The 15,684-nt window shown below is 42.1% G+C and overlaps 1 protein-coding gene across 1 annotated transcript; it reads right to left on the reverse strand.

Moving 5' to 3' along the window:
- Positions 1-129: 129 nt before the first annotated feature.
- si:ch211-168f7.5 lies at positions 130-14,926 on the reverse strand. Its single transcript, XM_041797884.1, has 4 exons — positions 14,170-14,926; positions 4,699-4,918; positions 3,699-3,926; positions 130-3,578 (listed from the first exon to the last, which is right to left on the reverse strand). The coding sequence occupies exons 1-4, from the start codon at positions 14,437-14,439 to the stop codon at positions 1,045-1,047; spliced, it is 3,252 nt and encodes a 1,083-aa protein (XP_041653818.1). The 5' UTR covers positions 14,440-14,926; the 3' UTR covers positions 130-1,044.
- Between the last annotated feature and the right edge of the window lie 758 nt (positions 14,927-15,684).

A 15,684-nucleotide genomic window follows, 5' to 3' on the forward strand; every position in this document is an offset into this window, starting at 1 on the left:
CTGCGCTCTGAAATCTTTCTGGCAGACTCACTTGTTGTAAAATGTTTTTAATGTAGGTATTACAGGCACAATAAAAGTTTAGTATACATATATTTTAATAATTATTAGCCATGAAAAGCCACATTTCACTTGAGTATATCAACAGTATTTTAATCATTCAGTATTCACTTTGAAAATCCTGAGCACTATATCAAGTTAAAGAGTACTTGCTTTGTTTTGGTCATTATCTTGCCAATATGATTGTACTTCAGAGGCAAAATTGCCATTAAACAAACAGGAAAACACACTCTTACAATAGCTATATTACTGAACAAGCTACAGAGCAGCATGCAGGAGAGGGATTCACACAAACACATTCATACTCATGTTTACAGCATCATTCAACTAAAATGCAATAGAACTGCTCACTGTTCACAGCAAGTATTATTTGTCTGTGTTCAATATCCTCAAATCAGACTAGTTTTTAGCCAAAAAATAGAGAAACAGGAAAATGTTCCCATGGAGATGTCAAATCCTTTGAAGCAACATTCAGACTGTAAAATCCCCACTGATACTCTCAAGAATACAATCTTTAATAAGGTTTATAAAATATGAAACTATTATGGTGTTTATCGATATTCTTAATGGGAAATGCTGCATCCTACAGTGCCACTGATGTTACTGTATGTTTATAATGTATTGCCAGTGTGGAGAATTTAGGAGGTAATGCACTTGTTTGGCTAGAAAGCACACAGGTGATGCTGCAGATCCAGATTAGAGGCTGAAAAATGTGCATGTTTCTGAAATATACAAAATACTTGCTTGAGCCCAGAACAATATTAAATGATAAGGCTTAGTTGATGGTTGTCAAAAGTACTGACAGATACTTATGGCTGTAATTTTCACAACTGTACTTGAATTGTATCAGTCATTTATCTCACAAACTTGAAATCTTAAAATGAGGATGGTTCATTTTACTTGAAATATAATACTATTCATTACCGATTATCTGAATGTAACACATCTGAAATGCATTTACTGCAGAGTTTATTTATTGTACAAGAGTCACTTCTTGGATGGCTTCCGTTTGAGACTCAGGGACCTCATTGAGCCAAACACTCTCCTTCCCAAGTCCCTTAGGGATCTAGAGCGTTGGAGGGGCAGCTGTGGAGGAGGAGATGGAGAAAAGGAAGGGGAGGAGAGAGGGGAGATGGAATGGCAACTGCCCTCAAGGCTCTGAGAACGAGAGAGGTTAAAGAGACTGGCCGTGGAGGACAGGTGTTTGTCTTCGCCCTTTGCTCTCAGCAGTCTGACCCCTTCGCCTTTGCTGATGTACATGCCACCTTGTCCGACATCTAATGAGGAGACCCAGTGTGCCCGCTTTGTGGGCTCCTCGCTGTGGTTACGGGGCATCAACAAGCCTTGAGACTCACTCCTAAACAAAGCCCTCCTGGAAAGCCTGAGACTGGAGCTGCGCCTCTCCCCATCTTCCTTCCCTTTCTTATTATGGAAAATGGGGGAGTTATCAACTTTTGGCCTCTTGTCACTACTTGATGAAGCCTTCAATTTTCTATGCTCCCTCCTCCAGCTTCCAACACTATTCCTTCTCCACCCATAGCCATACTCAGCTCTGTCTATCTCCTCTTTTTCGTTTTCAGACTCTCTCCCCCACAAACGTCCCTCAAAGCCCTTTAAGAGTTTGATTGAGGTCTTCTTTGATGTCTGGGCTGCTGATAGCTCTGCCTCCTGTTCCTCTCCCCAATCAGAGCAATAGTCCTCTTTTCGGGCATAGCTGCTTACGGTAGCTGCCCTGACCAACTTGTGAGAGGCATGCTTTCCTCTATAAAGCCCTTCCCCTTCCACCCTCTTCCACCCACCACTACCTGTAGTTCCTCCCCCACTCTGTCGAAGTGATCCACCTCTATGTTGGAAACCACTATGCTCTGAGGGGGAGCTTCTGGTGTGGGTGCGAGGCAGAGAGCACTGGAAGGGTGCATCACGACGGAAAACAGATAGCGGGGTAGCACCCATAGGGGATGGCTGAAGGGGCCTGGGAGGGGAGTGGCCCCGTGGGGTAAGGCGAGAGGCAGGGGAGGAGGCTGTGGAAGAGGGAATGTCCGATGTGGAAGGGATCTGCTGGTAATGGTAATGTGAAGAGTAGTGGGGTGAGGGAATGTGGATGGACTGATAAGGGTGTATGGGGCTGCTGGAGTGCGACAAAGGAGGAGTGAGGCTGGACTGAGACTGTGGAGAATGGGTGACACTAAGAGACAGCTGTATTGGTCTCTGGGTGTTCAGATCGGTCAGTCTAGCATGGTCATGTGACTGATCTGTTTGGGTTGTCAGGTGAGTTTTACTGTGACCCTTTACCTCACCTGTAGCATCTGTTTGGAAGCAGTCAATATCTAGCTCGACACCTTGTTCCATCAGGCCGACCACAACGGCCCTGGACAGTCCAGAGAGACGGGAGATTTCCCCCACCATGGGGGAGTCTTCGCTAACCTTGGGACTGGAACTGTACTCATGGATCATGCTGCTGCGCTGTGACCCAGGAGCAGATCCAGAGTTTGCACCAAACACTGATGGTCCAGTCTCAGAGGGAGCACCACTGCTCCAGTCTAATGAGCGACAGAAGGAAGATGACCCAAAAGCTGGATTGGGTCCAGGCCCTGATGGGACCTCTAATGAACTGCGATGGCTCAAGCTGCTTGGACATGTTGAAATGCGAGGGCGAGGTCTAAGTGCTGGGATGGGTGTAGCTGTAGATGTTGATGTAGCAGAAGTCGTGGAGGCAGCAGCACAGTCGCCTCTTAAAGCTCCACAACTGCCTGATTTTGAATTGTCCACAAGACCCTGGCTAGAATTCAGTCCAGGAGTCAGGTTCAAGTTCAGGTTGAGGTGCAGATTTATATTCAAGTCCTCTCCAGTTGCTGAAGGTAGGTTACCCAAGTTGATTGAATTCCTAGTGGCTTTTTTTCCTGTAGTGCTGAGGCTGACTCTGGCAGAGTTACCTAGTAGTGATTTGCAGGGAGTGATGCTGAGTGTATTGCAGCTCTCAAAGGCAGATAGAGACTGGGTAGAACCTTGACTTTTTCCAGAGGTACAAAGGTTTCTCTTTGTGGCAGTGCCAGGGTTTGCTGCAGTAGAGAAATCTGAGGAGGATGAAGTTACTCGATTGTGGTACTGTTGAGCCAGCCGAGAGATGTATTGCTCCAGGTGTGTAAAAGAAGGGGAAGTGGGAGGCTTGTGAGCCTGGAGAGGCAGAGTAGAGCCAGTGTCGGATTCTTGTTGGTCGTCGGGTTGGGGTTCTTCAGGGCTTTGAGACGGTGATTGCTCTTGGCTCTGGGAGGTGAAGAGTGGGCTCTGGAGGGCAACTGCATGCAGTGGGCTGGGATAAGGGTACACTTCTTTGGTCCGACGGGACACCAGATCTGTACAATAGCGGGGGTCCAAATGGGGTTTCAAATTGGAGGGAGTGGTGGTGTTTGAAGGAGAGTTGGGGTCGAGAAGTGGGAGAAGAGAAAAGATCAGAGAATCGCCGAGTTCTGAGCAGAGGTCAGACAAGAAGCTTAGACCAGTTTTGTCGAGGTCACTTTGGCCTGTCAGAGAGAAGAGGCGTAAACTGTTAACTTTTCATACAAACTTTTGAAAATGGCTGCAAATTTATAGCTGCATGGACGAATGTACAGGATAAAGCTTTACTGTCCAGTCAAACTCACCTGGTACTGGTGTACGATCTGTTGGTGGATTTTCCGGGATGCTCTGTTGTGCAGGTTGCTGTTGCACTGCACCTTCTGACCACAGGATGTCAGTGTTGTCAGAAGATGGAGGAACCTGCTCCCACAGCTTCAGTGGTCTGGTCAGTGGTGCCAAACCTCCTTGGGCACCTTCACTGGACACAGAGTAGCAAGAGTCGGAGAGAGAGCTGCCACTCACAGAGTAGAAGCCTTGACATGACAAAGAGAAAGGAATTTAGTGAAAACATATGACTTTGTATATACTAAATTGAAAAAATGCATGTTTGTTCTATAACAAGATATGAAAAAGGACCTCTTAGAGTCGTGGGCCACTCTGGTTGCAGTTAACTTTTTACTCTTTGTGCTCTGATTACATGTGTTTTTAAGTGGTTCATAGAAATTATTATTGTATTATTATTATTAGTGTCTCTTTGGTAATGCTTTGGCTGTCTCGAGGAAAGAAATGGTTTCCTTGAGAACAGCACAAGTATAGTTTAGACTTTTTAAGAAAAAAAGTCAGTGTGATAAACAAAATCAGGTTAAAAACTATGTGATCGTATTCAGACACCCAAACTTAGTTATCTGCCCTAGAATTATGAAAAAAGACATTTAGTTTTCAGGTTTGGCTTTAGTAACTTGCCAGGTAGTCTCTAAGATGTTAAAGAATTACATAAACGAAACTGTGAATGATTGCTTCTGGAGGGGGACTGTTGGGTGTTAATACAAAGAGCACAGTTACAGAGAGACCAGATAAAAGTTTGGCAACGCATTCGGCAAAGTTGATGCTGGGAGAGAAAAAAAGCAGCCAATGCCAAGTCACAGCAAGCAAACAAAAGTATAAAAGGGTATGATTAATCTGTAGAGGAACTTCTCTTACTCAAGACTAGCTACAGTTTTATCAGAAGGTGAAAAACTGTTGCTCATTGCACAAGAACAAGAAATGTTGAGGCTTATGCGAGTTTGTGTGTCTGTGCAAGGTCACCTGAACTAGGTCGTGAGTCACAGTCCAGATTGATCATACCACCAGGGTCAGGTGTTGGGGGAGAGAGGAGGTCAGAGGGAGCGTCCCAGGACAGCATTGACCAGCGTGAGTTATTCCCCCTGCCAGATGAGGTATGGACGGTTCCATCCCCTGCATTACTGCTACAGTCCTCAGGGCTGCTCTGACAGGGCAGAACCTCATTATCAGAAGGAGAAGGAGCCTGAAAAAGAAAAAAGGTGATAGAATAAGTCCAAGCAACACTGACATCAAAAAGTACAATGTCTTTGAGAACAATCTAAACGTGTCTAAAATGCCCCATTTTAACAAAATAGTATGAAACCATTAGTTTTATGGACAAAAGGGCAAACCAGTTAAAGAAGACCAATGTTTATTTAAATCAAAATAATTTAAATCTGGCATTTTGAGTTTGGTTTATAGTACCAAAATTATTCTATTGGACAGCAGAAGGGACAAAATATAACAATAGGTATTATAATTCCCATCAAAGGCAGTCACTATAAACTGACTGTATTGTTGCATAATTAAATATAACAATATACAATGAATCCAAAAAAGCACAATATTGATTTTTAGCACTTTATGGAGGCCATTGTACTCTTAACAAAAACAGATTTTAAAAAAGTTTACATAAAAACAGTTAGAAATATAAGGACACAGTCCTTTAAAAAATAATAATCAAAAAGAAACATTGCAAAAAAACATTACAAGTGAAAATACTTCTCAAGAAAATAGATGATTTTTAAGCAAAATGGGAATAATAATTTTATGCAAACAAGCAATGCTTTTTCACTCAGCATGTGTGCATTTTAGACACTCAGTATTTCTTTGTAGTCAGATGAAACTCCAGCTACCAGTTACTATCAGAGTTGCTGTTGCACATCTAGTGGTGCAATTGATTTATTTTAGATTCTCCATGTTGCATTTAATGCTAATTCTGATAATTAATGTTAGCTTTTCACAGTTCATTTATTTGCTTAGTATAAGGAATGCACCCAAATATGGGCATAATGGCTTAAAAAGTCGAACATTGGTATCAGCAGATATGAACCTTTCTGTCAAAAGCTACAGCTGTGATACTTTCGCTTTACATAGCAGCAAAATTTACAAATGTAAGCATTGAGTTTATGGAGTTTTAAACAGCGCACACAGCCCTACCCTGACTGAAGTTTACTTCTTTAAAGTAGTTCTAAGCCAAACATTGCAGTTTTAGTCTGAACTACAGCTGGTTACATTTTTAGCCCTTGAGAAGAATGTGTTTTCTGTGTTATTCCAAGCATATTGTCAGGGTCAACTCAGGAAAGGGCCACAATTTTATTTTGAAAAACGGGAGAAGCCACCAGGGCTATCTTCAGGCACACTCACTCAAGTCAAGGATTTGGTTAAAAAGCCTTTAATGTTTCAGGGAATATCTAATAAAACAATATAATCACAAGGAAAGCTGACCGGTTTCAACCACACAGGGTCTTCATCAGGGCGTGAACAAGACACAGACACAGGTGAGGTTCATTTAAAAAAAAATCATGTGATGTGAAGGCTGAATCAACACCAGCTTGAAGGTACAATGCTAAAGAAATTCTCAGAATGAATATATAACCGCTTATAATTTGTGGGAAAAAAGTTAAAGACAAATATCAATGAAGAATTATAAGAGAGAATGACAGAAAGCTAAATATGCTGTATATGTAAAATGTCTATAAAGCAGAATATAAGCTAAATACATCGAAAGATGCAGGACATAAAATATATATATACAGTGCTTAACAAATTTATTAGACCACCTATCATATTTGTTTCAGAGACCATCCAGCATCATGAAGTGCTTTAATGTGGGCTCTTTCATTTCCAGTGAGCTCTCCATGTTTCACCATTTTGAACAGGAATGAGGATTTTCAAACTGAATTCACCTTTTTATCCCCAAATTTGAGCCAGCTCACTGGGCTTCTTTGAGAAGTCAGAAATTGAATCAAGCATAGCATTCAACCACTAAAACTAATTTTTCTGTTCAGGAATGCAAGTAAATAACTATAATTTGACATATTAATCAAGAAATAATAATGTGCTTTACTATTTTTTTTCAGTTTTTTTGTAAATCAGTAAATTTGAAAATTTGTGGATAACAATAATAATGATATTTTAGCATTAAAAATATCATTTGGGTTGAAGAGCTTCTAAATATTGGTGTATTAACCATTGCAGAAACATGAAAAATGATTTTGGTAATTACCAATGCTGTTAATTTAGGACAGCTGTCATAAACCTTACTTTGGGTAGTGGTCTAATAAATTTGTTAAGCACTATATATATGAGCACATACAGGGGTGCTGCCAGGGATTTTGACTTCATAAAACTATGCATTTTAATGATATTTTTGACTATCATTCCCATATTTGTGAAAAGAACAACATGACAGTTACTTGGTAGGGGAAGCACTGAAAATACAATGAAATTCATTTAGATTCAGTTATTTGCTGAAAGACTGATACCCCGATTATAATTACATAATCAATTGTTTCCAGAACAAATAAACTTAGTGTTACCAATACATAGTAAATAAAATATGTGTGATTGTACGTATATTACTGAGTGTCATTATTTTGTCTGTATTATAATTGTAGTAGGGACCTCTCTGGGCCCCTGTCAATCATGGGCCCCTAGAATCCTTCTCCTTATTCTCCCCTTTTTGGCGCCCTTGAGCACATATACATATACACATACACACACATATACATACACATATATATATATGTACATGCACACACATACTTAAGATGTAACAGGTTACAGTAAAAACATCAATTATCTTAAGACAGATTCACAAAAAGGGGGGTAAGACGCTCAAAGAAGGGATGAGTGTGAAAGCATAGTAAGTTCCTCAATTCAAACAAAATATTAGTTTAAAATTCGAATATAGGCCGATCTATATCCTAATGAGGTAGATGTTATATAAAAATATGTTTATCTAACAACATTGATCTAAATTATTATCAATTTTTTAAAACATCTTCTTTAGAAAAGGTTTGAAATCAATCTCCTTATTGAGACCTGGATAAGCAATAGCACCAAACCTAAAGATCCAGAATGTCTCTCTTTGAAGCAGTTTTTAAGATGATCACCACCTTTTAACCGACTGCTCCACTAGTACCAAACCTTCTACCTTCAGAAGGCCGTCGTTGCTTTGATGACATTCCTGGAAATGGCAGGCCATAGGGTAGTCCACATTGTTAGTAATTTATGTTCAGCTACCCTATCTTTTAAATGCCTTTTTGTGCATCCTATGTAAAAGCATTTGCAAGGACAGATGAGGCGGTATACTACATGTGTCGAATTGCAGTTTATGAAATGTTTAATCTTGTGTACCTCTCCTGTTTTTAAATCTGTAAATTCCTTCTGTTGTATAAGATTAGGGCAGTGATTACAGCTAGATTACAGACATTTAAAGCTTCCAATAGCTCTCTTGAGCCACTGGGCTTCCCTTCTTGCTGGAAGATAGCTATGAGTCAGTTTATCTTTAAGAGAGGGAGCTCTTTTGTGATGGAAGCTAGGTGGCTGATCCAATATCTCCTTCAAAGAGGGGTCACTCCTGAGGATGCCCCAGTTGGATAGGATGGCATGTTTAATCTGCCTAGCCTGTTTACTGTAACATATCACTGCATGTATACCCGAAGGGTCTTTTTTTCAGTTAATTAGAAGGTTGTAGAAGGTGGCAACGTATGATGGAAGCTGCTTTGATCTGAGCTGTGGAGATGATAGTTTTTTTATATGATCTAAGAAGCTGCGGTGATCAACCTCTACCCCCTTGACCTGACCCCACATCAAGCTAAGGTACTGTCAAAAGGCTTATCCTTTGTCCCCAAATATAACACTAACCATTTTGAAGTTAAAATTGATTTATTCAGATTCTATAGAAATTTACATCTTAAAGCATGGTACTCCCAGAAAGAACCTGCCGGGCTTATACCACATCCCTTACTTAAATACAATAAAGTGGAGTGTGTGGCAAAAATGAGAGTAGAAAGTGGTTTTACTTGAGTAAAGTAATGTACTTGAGTTTAAGATTCATCTAAGAACAAGATTTGGGTAAGGACACTTAGGCACTTTAAACTGCTTACAATAAGGGCACAGCATGTCTTTGTGAGCAGTAGGATTGTGCTTCCATGATAACATTTACAAGATAGGCCTACACTGCCATGATGCAACACCTCTTACCCTAACAGTCAGGAATGAGACCAGGCACGCTAACAGCAACAATAACAATCACCCTGTCAAGTTAGAAAAGTGCCTCCATTTCCTTGATTAGTTGGGGCTTGTGGAGAAACCCCCCCTTCTCCAAGTGTCTAATTATCTTCTAAATCCCCTATCCCCACCCGTTCAGGATGGCAACTGAGAGGAACCCCTGCATTAGACTGATCGAGCGTGGACAACAGAAACACTGTTAGTGGTACTGATCAATCCCCCTTGTTACTGAAGGAACAATACAGGTGACTCACTGCTGGGGTGGCAAATAAGGAGGGGTTGAAAAGATAATGGAAGAAGACAGATGACGTAACAAAGAGCAGCCAGAGTGGCAGAAGGGAAGGGGTGAGGGGGGAATGGGGAGGAAGGAAAAGAAGTGGGAGAAAGAGTGGCAGACTTTGACCTGTATTAGGCTTATCTCCTTTCTTCTGCTGTGAGATAAGCAGCCTCTACTCACTACTGTCCCGTTTTCTCTCTCTCTCTCTCTCTCTCTCTCTCTCTCTCTCTAGTGCATCTAGTCGTGGCTGAGTGGGTGACCAAAAACAAGTGTAAGGGAGGAAATAAGAGACACAAACTGGGAAATAAAAGAGTGAGTCACTGAGTGAGTGAAGGCGGAGGGGGTGAGGCAGGGAGGGGGGCTGGCTGAGCGGTTGCCGGGTGAGAGAGAAGGGCATCTTGAAGGACCCCCACCTCCCCCACACCCTGACAAATAATCCCCCCCACTTCTGTAATATCCTTCAAGCCCCGTACTCACCATAGCTACAGCCGCTCTCTATCTAACTCTTGCTCACCTCTCCTCCCACACAGAACCACAACAGCACAGCGAATGGCGAAATATTTAACTCATCCTCTGCTTGAGCACACACATTCCAGTCTGGCTTCCACTCTGTTGTCTGTGGCATCAAAATCCCAGCTCACAGCAAATACACCCCTGCAATAGTGTGTGCCTGGGCTGAAGTTATCCCTCTCTCCTATTCTATCTATTTAAAGGTTAGCTATCTGTATAACCTTAAACAAAATCCTTTCTGCTCCATTTTCTCCTCCCAACAACATCTATTCCACATAACAGGATATAATGTTACACAGAGACCAGTGCATGATCAAATTATGAGAGACTAACAGACAAGTGGGTGGGGGTTTGCTCAGAGCTCTGTAATATGATATGGCTTTATGTGAGGTTGCAGCTCTGCCTCTCGGAGCAGTATGGAGAAAATGTATGGGTTGACCGGACAACAACGCAACTGTAATCAGGGCTACACAAATAATATAGCACCTCTTAATGAGTCTATTACGGCATTGCTGAGAGACGAAGTGCAGCACTTTCCATGTAGGGGCTGAATAATTTGGTCAAACAGTGTGGGACGAAGAGAGTGGTCTGTGAGATGTACTTGCTTGTTCAACAGCGCTGTCAGTGTTTATTGTTTCATGCATTATTAATGTGCTATTGAAATTTAAAGACATCCCACGCCGTGTATCTTCATCTGCACCACTGAACAGAGTCATGTGCTCCAGTGTTTTTTTTTTTGTTTGTTTGTTTGTTTTTTTTTCTCAAATTAAACATTCAGGTATTTTTTTTAGCAGCCCACTAAAGTATCAACATAACAGGCTTGCTTTCTGGAGTGAGGTGGGAGAACCAAAATGATCCTGAGGTAAAAAAAAAAAAAAAGAGACAAAGGCTGTGTCACTCCACAAATCAGGGACGTGGCTCCCTGTGTAAGATGATCCTTCTCAATACTACAACTAATTTCAAGAGTGACTAAGAGTGACTTTAAATAAGTGAACACAAGACAGCAGATAATTCAAAGAGGTTTAACTACTGTAGATAAAGGCTGCAGCTAATAAGTTATTTTCAACATAAAATCTGCTGATAACCCTCTCCATTAATCAGTTATCTAGTCCGTTTTACATCTCATTGTCCTTCACATATGATTATTTTTTAAACTGTTGTTCTGCTAAAGATATTCAATTCAAAACTGACTGGACACAAGATATCCATGAATTCAAATTTATTGAAGCAATGTTCCTTGAGATGCAGTATCTCATTTTCAAGGGGATATAAAGTGATACAGGTTCACTATCCACAACAATCAATACAGTCTGGCTGCAGACCACAGCTCAGACGCCCCCGTTGCAATCCGCTACTGTGAGCTGCTGCCTCTGTCAGGACAGAAATACACACTAAAATTTTCAAAATAACATAATATCTGATTAAGCTCTAAAGTTAGGGCATCGGTTTGGATACAAAAAGTTAAGTCCAAAAACTTGACTGAAAAACCTGATTACAAAATGTTTAATAAAGCTTGACTAAAAAGTCTACTTACAGGAAAAAGACCTGTCCTTTATGAAAACACTGTAACACAGCTTAAGTAGCTAAGGCTAAACCCAACAAAGCTATGTTAGCATACTTGAAAAGAGAAAAAATTTTGTCCGAGCATTTTTGCTCAAAGATTATCACTTTAGCTCAGGAGTGTATCTGTTTGCGAAGGTGAGCTTGCATCAATTTCCCTTCTTCTCCCACTCCTGTCCTCTGTGTAGCATCTGAGCTGAAAAAGTTTTATTTTTGAACACTGAAAATCGAATGGCAACTGCAGCGACAACCAGTGAATCACCAACTTCTCCTACTTGGCCTTGAAACCTGCTCCGAAGGCAAGAAGTGCTTCTGTAAAGTGTGAAAATGTCACACTGAGAAGTTTTTTTTCCCTAGTTTATGTAATACATGCAGAATGCTTAATATGGAAATGGAAGCAGACTATTAATGAAAACAGATTCCTGCCTTTTTTCCACAAACAATATTGCATCACTTATGCTATATTTTTAGAAACAAGCATGCCAACATGTTTTTAAAAAGGTTGTTTTAAATTCCTTTATTCTGTTGAAGAATACACTATACTTTACAGTGTAATCCTGACTGGCCAAATATGGATTTGTACATTGAGAAAGTCTGCCCTCTCTCTGCTTTCAGATAGAGAAAGGGTGAATCACATTTCAAGTGTTTAAAGCCTAAAAAAACAAAGCTGCTGTAGAGTAGAGCGCATTATGTTGTGAGTCATGTAATCCCCTTCGGCTTAAAAAATAGTTGTATTTTTAAAAGCGGTGAAGCCAGTTTTTCTCATGGTGATAGATCATGAATTCCAGGTAAAGTGATTGGCTCATGTTTTGGGATGAAATCTTTTACAGTAAGCCTTCATGGTAATAAACAAACCACTCTATTTGATGATAGTCCTCTCTACCTGCTGCAGAATTCTGCTTACTTTTCATACAAGAACATTATTTTTTCTTCATTAATGCAAATATTGTTGGTTTGTGTGTGGGCGGAGGCCAGCCTGGGCAGAGGGCACAGTGCCAGCCTGCTCTGACACACTGTCGGCTCCCTTCAGAGGTGAGAATGAGCGATGCTGCTCGGCCTCTCCATGGGACAGCATGGGGGGGTGAATATAGAGGAGATATTTGTATGTGGGAGGTGGGGAGGAAGGCAAAACATTATGAGCTGCATGTCCATGCATATACCCTCACTCAGACTGGGATGGGGCTTTCAGTCCCAGCACTGATAAAAACAGATTTTATTATTATTGCAAAACACTATTTCCCTGCTTCAGTGCAGTCTTTGAGGGATTTTGCCTCTTTTAAAAAACATCTACACTGAAAATTGACCTTAGTTGTTGTCTGGCTTAGACAGAAAAAAGATTTCTTTGCTGCTGGCTGCTGACTAACTACACTCATTAGCATCATTACTCACCATACTGGAGGAAATTCTTTATACTTTCTCAGAATAAATTAAAATGCCAAGCATGGCCAGTTAAAAAGACCCTCAACAGCAGACCCTGACCACTATGTGAACTTATCATGTCAGTTTCTTAAACACAGAGATGGAAAGAAAGGACAGCAATGGCAGAAAATCTTCTAAAATATGGATCCATAGAATAGGTTTTGTATTTTTCCTTTTTTTTGTCTAATAGAGCAATGTGATGCCAGTAAGAGGATCATTTCATCAACCAAACAGGTTGTCTATGCAGTGAATAGGATCGATTTACAATGACATGTCTTGTAGGCTCCCGAATGCCTGTATCACAACACAGTACCCAATAATCTAGCTAAATTGCTCCTCTATGATAAAAATAATCCATAAAACATTTAAGCTGGCAGTATTTTCATATGGTATGTTATATCCATCAATGGGTTTATATTTAATGTCCAGAAAATCTTAAAATGCCCCAAACATGTTTTGTCTTGGGATTGGCGACATAGAAAGCCATGTCTTGCTCAACCAAACTATGTTTTAACCCCTTGGGAAAAGAAAGGAAAGCTGCAAATTCTTACATTAAAAAGTAGCAACTCTAGTTTTTATTTCAGTTTAACTAGAAAGAATTACAAATTGGCTATTTTCTTCTGCTAGAGATGTTTCTGTTGTCTGACATCACAAGTTTAAACTATGTTTTCATGATCGGAGATAGTGGAACACACCACCTGTGTCAAGTGTCAAGACCCCAGGTTGGGACCTGTTCACATCCTCTCCCACTGTATTCCATGTCAACCCACATTCCTGTCATTCCCCACACAAAGACGTCCTCAGTGTGGATTTCAGGACAAAGCTGGGAAATGGGTTACTTTATATGTGGGTGTGTTTGGGGGTAGATCACACATCCTTCCTCACCTTTCTGACTCTACTGGAGTATTCAGGATTTCTCAGAAACAGAAAAACTGCACTTTTAGCTCAGGATTAGATAGTGGCTGGTGTGATAGCAGAGTGATCTGAATGCTAACTGGGTGCCAAAGTGACCTTTACAACTGATGAGCTCACACACCAGAGCCAACACAAAGAGCACTGTCTGGATTCTGGCTTGTCTGCTAGGACCTCCACCTGATTTGTAGCGCCTGCCTCCCACCACATCCTGCTCCATAACCTTGAGCCAGGGCACAGGGCCAGACAGTCAGGAGCTGCTCCTGGTGCCCTGACCTCAATGACATTTGCTTCATGTGACGGCCGCGCACACTGCTGTTGTGTAAATTGATCTGCGTTGCATGCATGGATGGTCTCTAGCACCACCTCAATTAGTTGGGTGCTGATCTGTGGACACAGCCATGCGCCGCCAGGCAGCGATAAAATCTGTCTACCGAACAGCAGAGGGACAGGCTTGTTGGCGGATCACAATCCTCCCTACATCCATATTTAATAATCTCGTCATGTGGAGATCCGGGTTGACAGACGCACTGACTGACCTGTTGCCTGCGGGATGTCGCAGTACCATGCTCGGCGCTCTCCGGGGTCCCGCAACCCTCCTCCTCCTTCTCCTCCCTCCGTGGCTCTTCTTCTGCGTTGGCGCCACTGTGGGCTTGGTTCTCCAGAGCGCGGTCCACCATCTCCAGGTGTTTGCACCTGAGCACCTCCAGCTCCAGCACCCCGGCCAGCGTCGCTTTGAGGCGCTCTCCGATGCGGACGCGCTCGGTGCCCGACCATAGCGAGTTCACGCAGCCGCGGCGGCCGGCCATCCTCGTCTGGGTGCCTGGCAGGGGGATCCGGGCGCACCAGTGACCAGCGCTCAGTGCAATGGAGGGATGAATGGGCAGAGGTCCAGACTCAGGTAACACGGGTCCTGGCGAGAGATGCCATCATTGAAGCCGTTTAATTATGAGAGAAATATAATCCTCACCATCACTAACGTGCCATGCAGCTTAAGCCTCAGGCTGCCCTGCTGACTGGCACAAGACTGGAATTAAGGAATCCGCCGGTACACCCGAGGCAAATCAACGAGCTATGTCTCTCCTGAATCCAGGCTTCATTTCCTGTTGACACCGTCCCTCTTTCTATCACTCATAAGCTCCCCGGTCCAGTGGAGTTGCCATGGTGCTACGCTCTGTACGCTGCGTCCCCAATGAGACAATAGCGCAACAGACGGAGGAGAGGCTGCTAACGTTACATGTGCGAGCAGAGAGCGAGGAGGAGGAGCCACTGCACCAGAGCTGCGCTCGGATTGGTCGGGGAAGTTTTTCGAATGGACGCGTGGAGAAAAAGTGTCTAACTTTCACAGTACAGCATGCCAGAGGACAAATACATTCCCACAGTGTTCCCACAGAGGGGGTGAGGTTTAAACATGACCTCATCGTGAGCTGAAGTGTATTTTACCCACTGGCGACAACGGAATATGTCAACTAGGGGACATATTTCTTCATGACTTTCATTTTGCCTGCTTCTGTTTCAGGGTCCTGGTATCAGCTGGTTTACTTTTACAGTTCCAACCTCGACACTTGCAACAAAACCGTCAGAATCAACTTTGCAGATTGCTGTGGACAAGCAAGGACAAGGAGTTTGACACTAGTTAACACTTTCCTCTTATGCAGTCTTTTGAACTAGACTACAAAAGACTAGTGCACTGACATGACGTGTAAAAGATGCTGCAATAAACATTATTATTACATGATTTTAGACCAGACAACACAGTGACAGACTGAGGATGTTTGAGGGGCAGGAGAAAAAAAATAAAAGGGCACTTGCTGATGCAGTGGGGCACCAGTGCACAAAACGTCTGGTGAAACAGTTACAATTTCTTGTTTAAATTTTAACGTTATTATCATGGGGGAATGCCGCACCTCTATAATTGAACAGACAAGGTGTTATGAACTTTCTAGCCATTTATTTATCAAATTATACCAGTGAGGGTGTCAGCATCATCTTTAGGTTGGAGACCATGTGGAATTTACAGCTTTTTTAGACACTTGGTCAGAGTAGGGAAGGGC

Source organism: Cheilinus undulatus, linkage group 10, assembly GCF_018320785.1.
Source record: "Cheilinus undulatus linkage group 10, ASM1832078v1, whole genome shotgun sequence".
Classification (NCBI taxonomy): Eukaryota; Metazoa; Chordata; class Actinopteri; order Labriformes; family Labridae; genus Cheilinus; species Cheilinus undulatus.